General features: G+C 45.7%; 1 protein-coding gene across 1 annotated transcript in view; it reads right to left on the bottom strand.

Annotated features, from left to right (window-relative positions):
* The window catches only part of LOC138466421 (extracellular calcium-sensing receptor-like), a 193,713-nt gene that overhangs the window by 142,706 nt on the left and 31,120 nt on the right, over positions 1 to 19,887 (bottom strand). Inside the window, exon 3 of the mRNA XM_069607229.1 lies at positions 9,253 to 9,292. Within this exon, the coding sequence (XP_069463330.1) occupies positions 9,253 to 9,292 (40 nt within the window). The remainder of the gene's footprint in view (positions 1 to 9,252; positions 9,293 to 19,887) is intronic.

The following is a 19,887-nucleotide window of genomic DNA, read 5'->3' as shown; positions in this document are numbered from 1 at the left end:
GCATCCCCTTGATGGAAGGCTTGAATTCTTATTTTTTCTGATGGGCATCATGGGGAATAGCCTAACTCATATAGTGACAAAATATGAATAAATGGTTTGAGTGGAAGTAAAATCGCCAATGCGAAGGAGGCAGAGAAAGACAATATTGTAGAAAAGATCAACATGTAGCTAGATATATATTTTAAAGGATCCTTTGGAGGTATTCCATCAAGATGTTTACATGTGTGTTCGTTTTGAACATTTGAGTTACTATGAACTCTTGAAAACTGCATTAACACAGCTGCTAAAATGGAACGAAAAAAGGAAATAGATACAGCCAAAAATGAAATTCAGTTTCAATATGTAGGTTGGGTTTTTAGTTTCTACCGCCTGCTCCTATGTTCACTGAAGTTCCAGGTCCGGCAAACGTTGGTTACTGATACAGTGATGGTGTTCCAAATTAACTCCTCTTCCCCCTCTAACGATGGTCTAAGGTCAGTGGTCGTAGTCATGCGTAACTTAGAAAAATAATCTGCCATTTTTCTCTGAATGGCTACTGGTTTAGCTGTATTATGAGGCATTCTTTTCAGATCGTGCTTGCCACCAATGACCCTTAGATCACTTGACGGGTTTTGTGCTGGGGTATGACAGCTACTTACAGCATACCACTGTCCAGGCTATCATACAACTCCTTCAACTTGAATGAAATCAGACAGAAAAACACCTTCAGCATCAAGTACTGCTGTGACTGAATTGTTGATCACATGGGGCCTCATTACGACCCTGGCGGAGTGGGATTACGCCAGCGGTAATCGTGGCGGACCCGTCCGCCTTACTACGAGTTCCCGTAGCGCCATGGAGCCTTTTTCCGCCTGGTTTTTCCGGGCGGAGTAATCCATGGCGCTACGGGACCTTGATGTTAATTACGCCACCGTAATTTACGGTGGCATAATTAACGCCTTCCCCACTCCCATTATACCCTATGGGGCAAAAATGGGAATGGGGAAGGGTAAAATGGGGATTGGGGATTTACCGCCCCGCCAAGGTCGGAATGGGGCGGTAAATCCGCCAACCCCCATGGCGGTATCGGCAGCTTTCCGCCATGCTCCATGGTGCATATTGCACCATGATCTCTGCCAGGGTCGTAATGAGGGCCATAGTATTTTAACGAGCCTTCCCACCATCACCCCGTGCATGAAAGCAAGACTCTCTATTAAGCGAAGATATCAAGGTGTTTGCAGTTTGTAAGTCAATGGAAAGTTCCTCTCCTATACCCGCATCTGAGTGGCTAGGGATATTTGCAATGTTCATTGGTGGCGTGGATAGGTCCAGCAGCTTGGTAGCTCAGTGGGCTATTAGCACCATGGTTGCTGCCAGTACCATACCGGTACCACCATCGAGGAAAGGGAAATTACCATCCCATTCCAAGGTTGGCAGGGCGGTAATTCCCCCTTTCTCCATGGCCCTTCCACATTCCCATTTTTGCCCCATAGGGCATAATGGGAATGGGGAAGGAGCTAATTACGGTACCACAAATTGCAGTACCGTAATTAGCACCAATGTCCCTTTGCGGGTCCCAACTTTAATGGCTGGTCTACACCAGCCGTTAAGGTCGGGTCCCGCAAAGGGACCTCGTAGTAAGGCAGTAAGGGTTAACGTTCACCAGTACCCTTACGGGTGACAGTTAACCCTTACCGCCTTCTGTGTAATGAGGCCCACTGTCATTAGGTGTGTGGCTAACACAAACCATGTTTTCGCCTATCTCTCTCAAATAGGGCAACCACTCATTGTCATCCCATGCGTGGGATCAGGCTCTCACAGTTATGTTCAGAGAGACTGTCGAATTCCGCCTGTCTATATAACTCATAAGTATTTAACTCAGCCTCAATTGAACCAAGGCCAACGCCATTTGTCACAGGATTGCTCCTGCTGTTATAAAGCTTACTTATTTATGAATGATGAATATTATGTCACGCAAATTGTTAGTAACGGAATTTGTTCGAAAAACAGGCATGTGAGAATGAAATGAGCAATTAGGAGAAACCCCTACATGCCTAGGGTGTTACTGTACCAGGCAACTAGTCTTTACCAATCATCCCAAACTGTATAAATGAATGTGAGGACAGCTGGGCATGGAGGTCTCACCACATCCCACCTCCAACACTGGCACTTTACTAGCATCAGAAGTGTATTTGAAGTCCCCTGGAGAGGGGCTCCACCAGCCTTGATGCTCCTGTGTACATTTAAAGAAACATTTGCAGCTCTCAATCCAAGCAGGTTGATTATTCTTTTCTGCTGTTTCCTTCTGCTATTGTAGCAACAATGGTGTCCGGAACAGACCGACTGTAACAAAACAAGTCAACACTGAGACTCTGCTAAAGATTTCCGCTCACTTGGCTCAGTGGAAGTGTATTAGATGTCCCCTGGGGAGTGGTTCCACCAGCCTGGATGCCCTGGTGTAAATTTAAAGAAACAGTGGTAAGAATGTGAGACTGTTTTCCCACTCTTACATGTGTTTTGCTGTGTGTGTTTAACATTTTTGTGTTCATAGACTGTGGAGCCTCACCTGCTCCATAGGCATCATCTTTTTACTGTGGGCCTCTTTACACGGTAGGCGGTAAGGGTTTACTGGTATCGGTATTTTACCGGTACCGGTAAATCCTTACCGCCTTACTACGAGGTTCCTTTGCGGGTTGGGGAATTTAACGGCTGCTTTTTGCAGGCGTTAAAAACCAACCCGCAAAGGGACCAGTGGAGCTAATTACGGTACCGCAATTTGCGGTACTGCAATTAGCGCCTTCCCCATTCCCATAGAGCCCTATGGGGCAAAAATGAGAATTGGGAAGGGCAATGGTGGAAGGGGGAATTACCACCCCGCCAACCTTGGAATGGGGCGGTAATTCCTCTTTCCACCAAGGCGGTGCCGGTATTTTACCGGCATGGTTCACCACCTACCGTGTAATGAGGCCCTGTGTGTTACACAGCACCTTCAGTGCAGTGGCACAGTGTTGTCTTTTTCAGACTTCCCAACTCCGATCCATTTTCTGAGACTGACTACTGTCTCTCAGAACATGTAAAGTTGCCATTGACTGTATTAGACTTTTTAAACTCACAGACCCAGTACAAACTACCTTACATAGAGTTCTGGACAGGGTTAATACTTATTCCTTTTTGTCTGTTTCTCATGGACCATTGTTTCGTTCCCTTTTCATTAAGACTTGGCTGGTGGCAGTGGTAACTACCCTATTTTTCCTACCACGGTTACTTTAAATAGCCTTGGTATTGTTTTAGGCTACCTTGGTAGCCTCGAACTTAAATGCGCTAGACTATGTACGTTTCTAAATGTTTCTACTGGGTTTATTCGCCATTTCTTTTTGTAAAAGTCTTTATCGTGTTTTACTCTGCACGCCAAACCAGGTTTGGTTCCTTTGTTCATCAGCCTTTCGCAGGCTTCTGCACAGAAGCACCCTTGAGGCACCTGAATGTCTGAGGGGGACAGAACAGAATGTGAGGGAGGGGTTTGAGACTCCCTGCACAGGGTCTCCTTTGAGACCCATGTCGCACTCTGGTATGATTGGCTGTGGTGACTGTCCCGGCGGGACAGCCACCCTGCTGTGTGATTGACAGCCAGGCTGGGTGAATGGGGGAAAACTGCTTAAAAGGCAGGTCTCTGGGACTGAGAAGGCAGAGTCCCACTGGATCGAGAGAACCGAAGAGAAGCTGACAGAAAAGGACCTCTACCATGACTGAACCTCCCGGTTAAGCCCTGCTGCAGGTCCGAATCTTCAAACTTCAACGACAGGGAAGATCTCCAAGGAATCGTCTCCCTTGTGCTGGTGGGAACAACAAGTTTGCCAAACTAGTGACCAGGCCTCCCTTCTCTGGTCGAATTTGCTGTACAGAGCTACAGTGAACCGGATAGCCAGGAGGAACGGACCCTGCTTGGGTTTTAAGGAGCGCACCTTTTATTTGTCGCTTTGCTTTGCTGCTGGTTTCCTCCCTGGTCAGTGCAGGACCCTCCAGTCTTCCTCCTTCTTGTAAGTGTGACAGTTGCTTCAGGAACCGTGATCCTCCAGGTCCTGCCAGGGATGTCTGCCTCAGCTACAGCATTCTTCTGCTTTAAAGGTAATGTGCTAACCCAGTTGTTCATTTCGTCCAGCCACGGTGAAAGTGTGTGAAATCTTCCGCCAATCTGAGGGCTTGTCCTTCTTCCTTCTTTAAAGTAACTTTTCTTGCGACCAACTTCATTCTGACTTCTTGGCAAAGACTTAACCGCAAAATACTCTGAACTGTGTGATCCTATGCAAAGACGTTGGTCCATTGACTTTGGGCCAGGCCCCTTTAATTTGATTTCCTCACTGTAGTTCCTTTTTCTAGATTGCCCTGATTACTTACTTATTGGTGTTGCTCAATTTCTGTCTAACTTTGTCTTTCCCTCCCTTTTTAAATTGTTGCTGTGCCATTTTTCTCACACTCATTTTGCGCCTAACTTGTCCAGAATCTATTGGGTGTGGTGTAGTGTACTAGTAACGTGAATTTTCAACTGCTTGATAATAGTGAAATGTTTAATAAGTGATGTGTAAATAAATGTATATTGTTTTACTCAGAAACCTTGAGTCAGTGTTTGTTTGAATCATAGTAATTGCTGTCCTTTGTTTAACTATTGGTATTGCTCACTTTACTCTTGAGGTAAGTCTGGCTGCTCAGCCATCGCTACCACTTTAATTTGTAGTACAGGCTTGTACCCAAGGTGAATTTGTACTGTCACTTGTAGTCTTAATTGTGTGTGGTGTTCCCAAAGGGTACTGAATATAATTTTGCCTAACACTGGTGTACAGCAGTGAGGATCAAGTATAATAATTACACTTAGAGTGCTGCTATTACCTTGGATCAACTAACCACAAGGCTAACATCACTAAAAAAAAAATATTAATCATGTCTGATATGGAAAGCTACAGTCAAGAGACCCTCCTTAGTTACACTGTGGATTATCTAAAAACTCTGTGTAGAGAATGGAACCTCTCTGCCAAAGGCAAAAAGTCTGAATTGATTGAAAAGTTGTTAAAGAACTAAAGTCTGAGGAGTGGGTCTGAAATACCTGACTTGCCAGCAAATGTGGAAAATAGTGAGGATGATAATGTGTCTATTATTGATGACTTAGAGGAAGTAGAAGTGTCTCTTAATGTAGGCCTCACTGCTCCCTTACCTGTTCTACAACCTCAACCTTTGTCCACTGGGACCCCATTAGGTCCTACACTCAGTCCTGAATTCATTGCTCTAGAAAACATGAGGCTTGATTGGAGTTCAAACTTTTAAATGCTCAAACTGAACAAAAACACCAAGAACTTAAGCTCAGAGAAATTGAGTTGAATCATGAACTAGAAATGAAACAGTTATCTCTTGAAAATGCTTCTCTCCCAGAGTCTTCTAGGTCTTCCAGTCTTAAGAGACCCTGTATGCCTAAAGAAATTGTAGGTATGTGTGAGGTTATGCTTGATATTTTTGATTGGTTGGCAATGTTTGAATATAACCATGGGATTCAAGGTTTTACAGGGAAGTGGTTGCTTCCCTGGCTCTTCTCCAGGCTACCCACTGTTGCATCTGATGTTGTGATGGAGTTGGGGCAGGTGGATAGAATGGATTATGAGTGTGTGAAGCTAGTTTTAATTGCTAGATTTGGCAAGACCCCTTCCCAGTACCTTAAGAGGTTTAGGACCCTCAAAAAACATGATGGTACCCCTTGGGCTACCTGGGTATGTGAATGTTTGAAAAACTTAGAAGGTTGGATTAAGGCTTACAGAGTAAACACTTGTGAAGGAAAAGGGAATCTTGTTATGTTGGAGTCAATTTATGATGCCTGCTCTCCTGAGCTCAGACAGTACTTGACTGAGTCTAAGGAGATAGATCCAAAGAAGTTAGCTAAGGCTGCTGACTTGTGGGTTGCCAACAGGGCTACTCACAAGGATTCTGGTGCAACACAGAAGAAGGATGAGGGAAAGCAGCCAAAGAAAGATAGCAAGGAGAATTCTAATACCTCCAATCCAAAAGAGGGCCACAAACAGCAACATAAGGGTAAACCACAAAGGAAACCAAATCAGGCTAGTGCACTATCTGGACCCAAACCAGATGGAGGTCAGAACAAACCCCCATTCATCATGGCATTTGGGAAATGTTAAGTTTTTGGGCCAACTGACCATGTGAAAGGGGATCCCAGGTGTAAGGATAAACGTTCAGGGGTCCACACTGTCTCCTTAGCCTTCTCCCCAGAGGAAGAAGTACCTATGGCAAGTGGACACTTTCACCTACTGGCTGATGAACCCATGAGAGTCTCAGCTAGTGTTGCTTTAGTTTGACTGGGTATGTGTGAACAACAGAATTTAGATGTCTATAATTCCATCCCAGATAATATTAAAGAGTATTATAAAGATAGTGTTCTTGTGAATGGCCAGGAGACTCCTGCCATCCGAGACACTGGAGCCAGCATAACTGTGGTGGATGAATCATTTTTTCAAGGTGGAGGATGTTGCTAAGGCACCCAAACGCCTCACCAAGTTAGCTGGAGGCCCTGTACAAATGCTTCCCCACTTACCAGCTCTCATCCAGTGTAATGATATGACTGTCAAGATACCTGTTAGTGTGCAGAGTGAAGTGCCTGGGAGAGTCCTGTTGGGTAATGACCTGAACATTCTTGTAGTTGTGTCCAGTACCCCCAGGCCTCCCAGTAAAAGGAGCCAGGAACTCACTAGGCTTGCAAGGGAGAGGACCTTAAGAGTCTCTCTAGAGGAGTTGATAGAGGAAAAGGGGAAACCCAAGACCTCAAGGAAAAAGCCAGACAGCACTCCTGTGCTACCATCAAGGACATCCCCAAGATTGTCCAAAGTCACACTTGTGACTCCTTCACCTGCTGAGGAAGAGTGTGACGTACAACCTTGTGTGGTTGAGCCAGTTTCTGAAGAATCAGTTCTGGAGGAAGACACTGTTTTAATTGGAGATCTTGACCCTGTTGGCCATCCTGAGCTGCAGTCTTTACTGGCAGAAGGTGGACACAACAGGGCAGACTTCAGCAGAGGACAAACAGAGTGTCCTACTCTCGAAGGTCTTCGACAACAGGCTGCTAACCAACTTGATGGACAATAAGTTGGAAAGCATAGGTTAAGCTGGGAAGATGGCCTCTTCTACAGTGAACTGACTTCTAGAGGAGTCTATCCTTGGGGACTGCAAAAGAATTGTAGTGCCCATTGCCAACAGACTCCAGTTCCTACAGTTGGCCAATAAGATACCTTTGGCTGGTCATTTGAGTTTCAAAAAGACCAAGGAAAGGCTCTCCCTATACTTCTACTGGCATAAGATGGGTTTAGAAGTTAACAAATTCTGTAGGAGCTGTCACACTTGCCAAACCTCAGGCAAGAGGGAAGCCAAGAATGTGGCACCCCTGGTGCCTCTCCCAGTGGTGGGAGTTCCTTTTGAGAGGGTGGGCATCGACATTGTTGGTCCCCTTGACCCTCCCACATCTTCAGGGAACAGGTTTATCCTGGTTGTAGTAGACCATGCTACAAGATACCCAGAAGCCATACCTATGAGAACTACTACGGCTCAGGCTGTGGCTAAGGCTCTACTTGGTATTTTTACCAGAGATGGGTTTCCTAAGGAAGTGATATCCCGCAGTGGATCCAATTTATGTCCCACTACATGCAAGCCATGTGGAAAAACTGTGGTGTCACTTACAAGTTTTCTACAGCCTACCATCCACAGACACATGGACTAGTAGAGAGGTTTAATCGTACTATGAAGAGCATGATAGGTGCTTTAGAGGAACCCCTTGAAAGAAAGTGGGGCCTTCTACTGCCATGCCTTTTCTTTGCTTATAGAGAAGTCCCTCAGGAGGGAGATGGTTACAGTCCCTTTGAACTTTTCTATAGCCATCCAGTCAGAGGTCCATTGGCCCTGATCAAGGATAGGTTGGGGAGTGCTCCTTCCCCCAAGCCAGTCAGAGTGACTATGTGATAGGTCTCCAAAGGAGAATGTCACACATGATGGCAGAAGATAGTGATAACCTAAAAGCAGGACAGGCTCTGGTAAACATTGGCATGACCAGAAGGACAGCATGGTTGAGTTTACTCAAGACAAGCTTGTATTAGGTATTGTGCCAACAAGGCAGAGGGCCTTGCAGGACACATGGATAGGACCCTTCAAGGTTGTGGGCAAACTTGGAGAGGTGAACTATTTGGTGGACTTAGGCAGACCTAAGGCTCCCAGAGTCTTTCACACTAACCGTTTGAAGGCATATGTCTCGAGACAAGAAGTGGGATCTTTGCTTCTAGCTTCAGCTCAAGAATAGGAGGAGGAGAGTGAACCTCTAACTGACCTCCTCAGACGCCAACCTTTGGATGAGAAAATAGAAGGAGTCAATCTCTCTTCTTAACTGACTTCTGAACAATAGGAGGAGAGCAAAGTTATGTTAAATCAGTTTGCCTCTGTGTTTTCACTATCACCAGGCTTGCCCCCTTGGGGCCAGCATGATATTCTCACTGATGACTGTTTACCTGTAAAAAGACCTGAGAATTCTTGAGGTTACAGAATGTCAGAACATGTGAGATCCCACATCAAAGGAGAGGTAAACAAGATGCTTGACCTCTGGGTTATAGAGCACTCTACAAATCCATGGTCTAGTCCAGTTGTTCTAGTAACAAAAGCAGGATCCAAGGAGTTGAGATTCTGTGTGTACTATAGAGATCTAAATGCAGTCAATAAGACCAATGCCCATCCTTTGCAAAGGACAGATGAAGTGGTGGATAGACTTGGTTCAGCCAAGTACCTCAGTTCATTTGATCTAACCTCAGGCTATTGACAAATAGCCCTGATAAACCAAGCCGAGGAGAAAACTGCATTCTCAACCCGAGCAGGCCTCTACCAGTTTAAGGTTATGCCTTTTGGACTGGAGAATGCACCTGCTACATTACAAAGGATGGCCAATCAAGTTCTGAATGGAATGGAGGACTTCTGCATGACATACTTCGATGACATTGCAGTGTTCAGCCCTACATGGAAAGAACATATTGATCACTTAGGATATGTTTTGTAGATTCTTGAGCGGGCCCATCTGACCATAAAGGCAAGCAAATGTCAAATTGGTCAAGCAAAGTGGTTTACCTTGATCATGAGGTAGGAGGAGATGAGATAAGACCATTGCCTAGCAAAGTACAAGCTGTACAAAACAGGGCCACCACTACTATTCAAACCCATGTGAGAGCTTTCATAGGTCTCACTCGGTACTACAGGAATTTCAAAGAGTACTATGGGACCATAGCTTCTCCTTTGAATTTGATCTCCTCTCCAAAATTCCCTAAATATTTTAGATGGAATGAGGAGTGCACTCAAGCCTTTGAAAACCTGAATAAAGCCCTTTGTCAAGCTCCAGTCCTAAGAGCTCCTGGTTATCACCAACCCGTCATTGTGCAGACAGATGCCTCCAGTACAGGTATATTTGCAGTCCTTTGTCAACTGGATGAGAAAGGTAGGGAGCACCCCATTTTCTTCATCAGTAGGAAACTGAAGGAACCAGAAACAAGGTGGGCAACCATAGAGTGTGAATGTTTTGCCATTGTGTGGTCTCTGAAGAAGTTTAGACCATACTTTTATCGACCTACCTTTGTGATTCAGACAGACCACCAACCCTTGAGATGGTTAATGCAAACGAAAGGGGAAAACTCAAAACTTCTGAGATGGTCAATCTGCCTGTAAGGGTTTCATTTCACCATTAATCACAGAGCAGGATGTCACCACAAACATGCTGATGGTCTCTCTAGGATGTTTTTAACCGACTAGAGGTAGAGATTCATCCAGGAGTGGATTAAATCCTCCTGTCCGTTAGTCTGGGGGTGGGCAAATGTTGGGTGAAATCTCAAGAAATGGCTAATTTCCCTTACCTACTGAGTCCCTCAGCAGCTTTGCTGGATTTCTACGATTTATTTGTTTCACCTGGTAAGAGTGTGAGCCTTTTCTCCCACTCTTACATGTGTTTTGTTGTGTGTGTTTTACATGTTTGTGTTCACAGACTGTAGAGACTCACCTATTCCACTGGCATTATCTTTTTACTGTGTGTTACACAGCACGTTCAGTGCAGTGACACAGGGTTGTCTTTTCAACTTCCCAACTCAGACTCCATTTTCTGGGACTGACTTCTGTCTCCCAGAACTTGTAAAGTTGCCATTGACTTAATTAGTCTCTTTTAAAACCACAGGCCCAGTACACCCTATCTTACATAAAGTACTGGAAATGGTTAATTCTTATCCTTTTTTGTCTATTTCTCTTGGAGTATTGTTTTGCTCCCTTTTCATCAAGACTTGGCTGGTGGCAGTGGTAACTACCCTATTTTTCCTACCGCAGTTATCTTAAATAACCTTGGTATTGTTTTAGGCTATCTTGGAAGCCTCGAATTTAAACCCACTAGACCATATATGTTTTTTATATGGTTCCGGCTGGGTTTATTTGCCATTTCTTTTTGCAAATGTCTTTCTCGTGTTTTAATCCGCGCGCCAAACCAGATTTCGTTCCTTTGTTCACCGTCTCTTTGCAGGCTTCTACACAGAAGCCCTCCTTAAGCGCCTGAAAGTCTGGATAGGCACAATGTGAGGGAGGGATTTTAGGACTTCTGCCATGGCTTGCCTTGGTAAAAAACACCCAAACTGCAAGATAGGAATCCCTCCTCTGGTTAAATTTGCTGTACAGAGCTACAGTAAACTGGATAGCCAGGAGGGACAGACCCTGCTTGGGTTTTACGGAGCGCACCTTTTATTTGTTGCTTTGCATTGCTGCTGGTTTCTTCACTGGGCAGTGCAGGACCCTCCACTCTTCCTAACTCATGTCAGTCTGACATTCGCTTCAGGAATTGTGAGCCTGCAGGAACTGTCAGGAATGTCTGTCTCAGCTACAGCTTCTTCTCCAGGTACTGTGCAAATCCGGTTGTTCGTTTCATATAGCCACGGTGAAACCTTTCACCAATCCGAGTGCTTGTCCTTCTCTACTATATAAACTAACCAACTTCATCCAGAACTACTGCTGACCAACTTCGTCCAGAACTCTTGGCAAAGACTTAACCACAAACTACCCTGAACTGTGTGATCTTGAGCAAAATAATTTTGTCCTATTGACTTCGGCCCTAAGCCTTTTGATTTGATTCCATCACTGTAGTTCCTCTTTCTACATTGACCCTGCTTACTTACCTGTTGGTGCTGCTCAATTTTTACCTAACTTTCTCTTTCCCTCCCGTTTTAAATTATTGGAGTGCCATTTTGCTCTTACTTCATTTTGACATTTACTTTTGTGAAATGTTGTACAAATGATGTGTAAAAAAATGTATATTATTTTACTCAGAAACCTTGAGTCAGTGTTTGTTTGAATCATAGTAATTGCTGTCCTTTGTGTAACTTTTAATACTGCTTACTTGATCTTGAGATAAGACTGGCTACTCAGCCATCGCTACCACTTTACGGTGTAGTACAGGCCTGTACCAAAGGTGAATTTTTGTTGTTTTTATCAATCAAATGTTTTTTCCAAATTTGAAAAAAAGCCAAATATAATCACTGTCCCCTAACCTTACCTTATTTCTCTATGATGGTGCTCAGAGTGAAGCAGTGGTCAACTGTACTAAGCCCTCCCCTGAAGCCCATTTGGGAGGGCTTCACAATATTGTTACATTGAGTTACTCCTGTCTGATCACCAACCATTTGGAGAATATATTACTGGCTATGTCCAGTTAGGAAATATGCCTAACCATGGGGTTTTGGGCTGGTGGTCCAAGGACTACTTGTCCAAGAAGATGGCATAATGCCTGTCACAACATCTGTATTTAACATGAAACAATGTGGTGTCCTTTGAAAATGTTTCCATTGTTTCCCAATACATTTTTTCTTAGGCTTTCAGCAATATATATATATATATATATATATATATATATATATATATATATATATATATATATATATATATATATATATATATATATACTTTTTTAATAATTTTATTGGTTTACATTCAAACCTTTAAAATACACAAAACATTCACAAAACCAAACAAAACATTCATTCATTTCACTTCAGTCCGTCTCTTTACAAGCCTCCTTTTATCTGTGTCCAACTCATCCATGTAAGTCAGTATGTAACTATTTCTACTTTGCCGTAGACTCGACTTTAAGATTTTAAGATTACCCAAGAGGCCAAAAAGGTGTATCACTTCCGCACTTATTTGCAATTACACTTGGGACTACCAATCGGTTTTCAATTATCGCTAAGAAATGTGTTCATGGCAAGACTAGTTTCATGTCTCTCCCATTAAACATTTGTTGCCACCACTCTTCAGCATCAAGAGACGGATGCAAATCACTCCAGAGGCCCAGATGACGAGTTCTTTCCGTTCGTAGACCGCCGCAGAATAACACCAAGTGTTTCAATGTTTAAGGTTCTTGTAAACAGCAACGACAATTCGGATTCAAGTTTACATATGTTGACCAGGTCCGTAACCGCTCTTTGGTTTTAAACCTGTTCAGTCTAAAACACATGAACAGCCTTCGGGCATTCGGATCGGGGAATAATTCGATGTATTTTTGTATGCAGTTATAATCCCGAGCTTCGGGTGGGGCCTCACACATTGATTTAGAGGACAATCTTTTTGAGCATGTTAAATCCCAATCCGCATGCCAGATTTTTATTTTTGCTGCATTCGGATTACCTTGGAGTACCTCAGGCTGAATATCGTACTCAGTCATTAGAGTTTCGCAACGTTTCAACCACATTGACAGGACATCTGTTCCAGAGGAGGAGGCCTCATGAAAAACTTCAAATTGCGGAATTCGTTCGCATGTTTTTGTTTTTCGATAGAGTGATAACAAGTTCCAACAAACTCTCGCATGGATTGAAATTAGTGATAATTCATATTTTATGGATGTCGTTGCTATTCCTTTTGGTATGTTGACAACTTTGGTCCAAAAGATATTCTCGAGCGTGGACCATACCTCCCATGTGCAGCCCAATGCGTTTTCTGCCCCATATGTTAGTATAGGTATAACCTTTTGTTTGTAGAATCGCAATAACGCCTTCAGAGAAAATTTCCCATATGTATTATTTATCACCAGCGCTTGACACGCCAATTGCTTGCATTTCCGTTTTGTCTCAGTTATCCACGGGTCGTCGTTAAGACAGAAGCTGATTGTCATTCCAAGGTATTTCACACTAGGAGAAATCGTCAGTTTTTCTTGTCCCAACGACCATGCTGAGCTTTTTGCAAGCCTTGTCCTGCCGCCTTTCAGGTCTCTAAGGACCATTATTTCACATTTCTTTGTGTTAATAAGCAGATGGTTATCAGCAACATAATGTTGGATTGCATTGATTTTCCTTTGTAGGCCAAAGGTTGTTAAGTCCAGCAATATGAGGTCATCTGCGTAAAGAAGCCAACTTAGCCGTGATTTGTGCATCTTCAGAGGAAAGGTGTTTATAGCCTCGAAAGAGTTCCCAATGTCAGAAATAAACAGGCTAAATATCGCCGCCGCTAATGGGCAGCCCTGCTTAACCCCCTTGAAAGTGTTGATCGGTGGAGATAGCGTACCCGTTTCATCCAAGCGTACTCTGATTGAGGTTCCCGTGTGCAGTTCTTTTATTGCAGCCACTAGATCTTTCGGGCAACCCCATGCACACATTTTATTCCATAAGCATGCGCGATCAATCGTGTCAAACGCATAGGAAAAGTCAATGAAGGCAAGGTATACCATGGTTTGAGATCGAATTGCCTCCATTTTAAGTGAATTCAACAGCAACAAATTCAACAAGCAGCCAACCTGCTTAACAAAGCTTGTTTGTCTTACATCTACATGTTTTGATTGAGTTGCCCATTTTACTAATTTGTGCTGTAGCATGGTCACATACACTTTCCCTAGCACATCAAGCAAAGCAACAGGGCGATAATTTTTAGGGCACGTTCTATCCCCCTTTTTGAATATAGGGACAATCACGGCAGATTTCCATGATTGAGGCGTCTGGCGCTGGAGGTTTACTCTCTTAAAGAGAGACACACAGAAATCTGCCCATGTCTCTGGATGTTGCTTGATCGTAAAGTTAGTCAGGCCATCGGGCTCAGGCGCCCTTGAGTTTTTGGCTTTACTAATTATTCTCACAATATCCTCTCTAGGAAATGTTAGTGACCAGTTTGAAACGTTATGGTCATCTGAGATGAAGGAACTTCCGCTCTATTTATATAGCTCCTTTAAGTGGGCTGTCCACGCTGCTTCAGATACCGTAGAAACTTGTAGAGCTATCTGAAGCGCTTGTGTATCATTAATGATCTTCCAGAAATCTCAGGTATTCTCATTGTGTAGGCTTTTTAACATGCATTCCGAGTCTCTTTGAAACATTAATCCTTTATGTGATTTGATCCAATTTCTGTATCGTTGCTTTGCCCCTCTTATCTTCAAACTGCATGTCACTGTGTCGGCTGTTCGTGCTTGCGAATTGTGCTCCTCATTAGCCATTTCTGTTGTAAAATGGGCAAATCAAAACAATGGGCCTCATTACGACTCCGGCGCTGGACCATGCTGCTATTAGAACCATGGTCCATGCTGGAGTCCGGCATGGTGGATGGCGGAATTAGCGCCACATTCCAAGGTGTGTGGTGGCGCTAATTCTGCCATCCACCATTGCCCCTTCACCATTGCCATGTTGCCCCATAGGGCTCCATGTAAATGGTGAAGGCGCTAAGTACGGTGCCGCAAATTGCGGCACCGTACTTAGCACCAAGGTCCCTTTGCGGGTCCCGTACTTAATGCCTGGAAAAACCAGGCGTTAAGGTTGGGTCCCGCAAAGGGACCTCGTAATTAGGCGCTAAGTGTTTAACGGCGCTGCAGCCTTTTACGGCGCCGTTAAACACTTAGCGCCTGGGTCCTAATGAGGCCCAATGTGTCCGTTTCAACATCATGCGTTTAGATCCACCAGTTTGGCTCTAATCCGGAGCAATTTCCACAGAGCGGAAATAGCTTCACTACCAGGTCACACAGCAGTATTAGTGTGCATCACATATTGACATGAACATGGGCCCAACACCGGTGGTAACGCTATTAGAATAAGAATTACTGCAGAAAAAATTGTACTAATAGCGCTACCGCCGCAGATCCCGGCACTATTAGCGCCAGCGGAAACTGTGTCATCACCAGAATGGGAAGCATTGTTGTGCCCCTTTTGAAAAACACAATCCATTAAGTATCTCCACTTCCGGCAGCCATCCGGTACTGGAAAAAGCCAGAATGACCCAGGAGAGGATCAGAGGCAAGGAGGCAAAACATAATTTGCACAAACCAAAATTTAGGGAGGGGGAGCTTGTAGTCCTCACAGATGAGGTCATTGCCCATTGTGATGAACTATGCAGTCGGCAGTGGAAAACCACTGGGCAGCACAGGACAGCCAACTGGCTTGCTATCAGCCAGAAGGTGACAGCTGTGGCAAGTGTACCATGGGATGGTGAGGACTGCCACACGCGGTGAAAGGACCTGAGGGTCAGTGTGCAGAGACTGCTGTCCCAGCACCACCAGGAGTCCCTGATGACTGGAGGAGGCACTGTGGAGCCACTGTCCTCACCACCCGGGAGGAAAAGTGCAGAGTGCTACTGGATATAGAAGGAATCGAGGGAGTTGGCAGTGCAGGGTCAGGTGCCTGGAGGCAGGAGGTGATTCAACCTTCCCCAGCACACGTTCATGCACAAATGACAGCTGTTAGGCAGAATCGCATGCAGTACCCTTTTGTAACACTACTTGCAATTAAGACTACAAGTGTCAGTACAATTTCACCTTTGGTACAAGCCTGTACTACACAGGTATGTGGTAGCAGTGGCTGAGCAACCAGACTAATCTCAAGAGTTGAGTGAGCAGTAGAATTAGGACCAACTAATACAGTGATTCAAATATACACAGATTCAAGGTTTCTTGGTAAAAGAATATATATTTATTTACACAGTCAGTTAGAAAACATTCCACTAGCAAGAGCAGCTCAATATCACACGCTAATATACTACAATACACCACCAATATGTTACTGAACAAGTTTAGCTCCCCTGAAGTGGGAGCAAAATGTCACTTCAGTTACTTATAAAGGGGATAAAAAGACAAGGTTATAAGAAAGGCAGCCAAATACATTCATAGGCAGGGCAAAGGTTTTCAGTTAACTACGACCAGCAATTATTCTCAATAGGCCTAGGCCAACGTCATTGGTTTAGAGTCTTTGTATAGGATAGCACAGTGCTGGTAGATACCGGTTAAGTCTTTGCCATGGAGTTTAGAAGAATTTGGCTAGGTGAAAAGTTTGACAAATGTTTAGGGAAGGAGTTTGAAGTTGATAATGTTTCCACAAACTTTTGCGATGGGCGAATAGATTTCTGGAACGTGTTTGCACAGTACCTTGTTAGTGAAGAAGAGCTATAGCTGAGGCAGTTGTTAATGGCAGTTCGAGCAGATCTCGCTGTTCCTGATCTTCAGTTGTGGGGACAAGAAGGAGGACGTCGGGAGGTTCCTGCACTGCCCAGGGATGAGGCCACAAGCTTAGCAAAACATTGGTTTAAGGTGTGAGTGCCTTAAAGTCCATGAGCTGGTTTCCTTCCCTCTGGCTATCCAGTTTTCAACAGGACTCTGTAGAAAATTCGACTAGATGGGGACGGTGTCCAGGTGGCTTGCGAGTTGTTTATTCCCACCAAACTCAAAGATAGAAGTTAACCTTGAAGGGCTTCTCTGTCGATGGAGTTTCAGGCAATTCGGACCTGCAGCATGGCTTCACCAGTCGTCCAGGAGTTTCAGAAGTCCTCTTCCTTCAGCTCGTCTTCGGTTCTTTCGTTCCAGTGGTTGACTCTGCTTTCCAAGACCCATAGACCAGTTATTAAACAGTTTCCCCCATTCATTACAGCCTGTCTGTCACTCACACAGCAGGGTGGCTGTCCTTGCCGGAGAGCCAGCCGGACAATCACGCCAGAGTGCATTCAGGTCATCTAGGAGATTAAGCACAGGGAGTTTTGGGCACCTCTCTCACCTCCTGTCCATCCCAGACACCCTGGTGCCAGAGGAGGGCTTCAGCACTGGAGCCCGCCAAAGGCCAATGAACAAAGGGACCAAACCTGGTTTGGCACGCAGAGACAAACACAAGAAGGACCTTTCCTAAAAGAAATGTTACTGATAGGTCTTGGGCACCATATTGAAAAACATGACTGACCCGATTTGTATCTACCGTTGTTCGTGGTCGGGAGAAATCATGGTAGTTTGATCTAAACCACTCCCACCAGCCATTTAAAGTAGGAAAGGGTATTATTTGACTGTTACATGAGTGATTTGACTTAGGGGAAGCTAGGCAGCATCTCTCCCAAACTCTATAGGAAGATAGTGTGTGCTGGGTCAGTAAATGTAAAGAGACTAGTAAAGTCAATTTAAATGTACATACTCTGGGAGACAGTAGTCAATCCCAGAGAACTGAAGGTGCTGTGTGACACCCAGAAAAAGATGATGCCTATAGAGTTGTTTTAAAACTCCATAACCAAAGAACACAAACGTAAAACACACATCAAAATACATGGAAGAATGGGATAAAATGCTCTCATTCTTCCAGGTAAAAAAAGCAAATCCTAGAAATCCAGCAAAGTTGCTGGGGGTCTCAAAAGGTAAGGGAAATTAGCACATATTGAGAATTCTCCCTAACAACATCCCAGCATAAGATGCCCCATCAGACAGGGACACATGTCAGCTGACCCAGAAGCTGGGCATGCTAACGAGGAGGAGTGAAGTGGTTGCACATCAGCCACCCTCAGCAGCAGCCATCGGGCAGGGCACCAAAGGGAATTACACATCCCCCACTCCGACATGTACACAGCTGCCAATCACCATGCACCACAGTGCAGCCTTGCTGACAGCACAGCAGTGCCCCATACAGCTATGCCAGTGCCATGAATTAAGTCACCACCCCCACTCCCACCATGTGAGTGCTAACCTGGGTGGTGATGTGGGGGCATGAAGAACCACAAGCATGCATGCCAGATTTCAGCTGCCCCTGCATGGATTCCCTGCCCTCCCACTCACAGTCCAAAGACCAACTGACCATGAATACCACACTCACCACCACCTACAACCCCATGATGCTGGGCCCGCATGCAATCCCCCCTGCCCAACCATGCCCATTTGCCCATATGTGTGGGATCCCACCCTGTACCATAGCAAATGTGTCTTGCATGCCATCACATGTGGGGGAACTATACCTGACAACATTTCATCAGAGGAAGAGGAGGTTGAAGGCCGATCTGGGAGCAGTACATCCAGGCCCTCAGGGCCTGCCACCACCACCAACACCCCACAAAGGCCTAGTCAGGCTACACTGAGGTGTATGTCCCGCTGTGTAACACCCCAACAGAGCAGGGCCTCTACCCCACCACAGGCCACCAGGGGCAGCGTAAGGCACACTGCACCCACTCCCGCAACTGGTACTTCAGACACTGAGGCCACACCTGCTGGGAGGGTGACTGTGGAGTCACAGAGGGACACCAGCACAGTTCCACCACCTGCTGATGGGCCACAGACCCCGGAGAGCCCCCCAAGCCGCCAGCATCCACAGACCCTAGAGAGCCTGCCATGCTGCCAGCATCCACAGACCCTAGAGAGTCCTCCATGCCACCAGCATCCACAGACCCCAGAGAGCCTGCCATGCTGCCAGCATCCACAGACCCTAGAGAGTCCTCCATGCCACCAGCATCCACAGAACACCAGAGCCGGACTTTGACACGACCTCTTATGGCAACCATAATTACAGACCAGGGCAAGCACACACCAACACACAACACGCTGTTGCAGAGGCTCGAGGAGATGGAGCGGGGACAGCGGGAGAAGGAGGCAATTGGCCACACGCACTCTGAACACCTGCAGGCTCTAAGGGACAGCATTCAAGGGGCCACCCACAGGATTGTGTGGGCCTTCACACAGAACAGTGCCGAAACAACTGCCTGTATGGCTGCCCTGACACTGTACACCCAGAGGGTCAGGGAGATGACTGAAGGCATCTCTGCACTGGCAGAGGCCATCCGGCAGAGCATGGAGGTGCAACACCAACAAAACCTGGGGACAGGCTCCATCCCTTCTACATCAACCACTCCCGGAGAGGGGTCACAGCAGGGCACACCGAGGCATCAGTCACAACACCTTCTGTGCCCCAAATCACCTGGGGCTGCAGGGGGGAAAGAGGCCATGGTTGTGAAGGACTCTGAGACACTAATTGAGTGGCCATGCTGGGGAGTTGGTGGTGGAAGACAGGAGGGAGGATAGTGTGCTGGGGAGTTGGTGGGGGGAGTTGGGAGGAGGGATAGTGTGCTGGAGAGTTGGTGGGGTCGGGAGGGTGTATAGTGTGCTGAGGAGTTGTTGGGAGAGGGCGGAGGGGGAATAGTGTGCTGGGGTGTTGGTGGTGGGGAGGGTGGATAGAGTGCGTGGGGGACATGGGGGAGGCAGGAGGGTGATAGTTTGCTGGGTAGTTGGTGGGGAGGCGGGAAGTGGGATAGTGTTCTGGGGAGTTAGTGGGGGAGGGGAGATAGTGTGATGGGGAGTTGGTGGCGGGAGGCAGGAGGGGAATAGTTGGATCACTTCATTATATTAAAACTGTTAAACGTCATCAATGCGAGGACATTCCTGTTTATTTCTTTGTCATATTTATTTTTAGTCGAGAGTCACACCGTTATGCATGGCTTGTGCCATGTTACAGTGCCAGAAGAAATTGTCTATCAGTCCCTGGCAGGCCAATCTCCCATCCCTCACATCATCTCTGGCAATGCATGCATTTGCCTCTGCCGCAGGCACTGCATCCTCATCCTCTGGCATGCCCACGGCAGGGGGTAGTGGGGCATTCCTTTTCAGGC

The sequence above is a fragment of the Ambystoma mexicanum genome, chromosome 1p, assembly GCF_040938575.1.
Source record: "Ambystoma mexicanum isolate Mex_15411 chromosome 1p, UKY_AmexF1_1, whole genome shotgun sequence".
Lineage (NCBI taxonomy): Eukaryota > Metazoa > Chordata > Amphibia > Caudata > Ambystomatidae > Ambystoma > Ambystoma mexicanum.
This window is presented reverse-complemented; position numbering and strand designations above follow the sequence as displayed.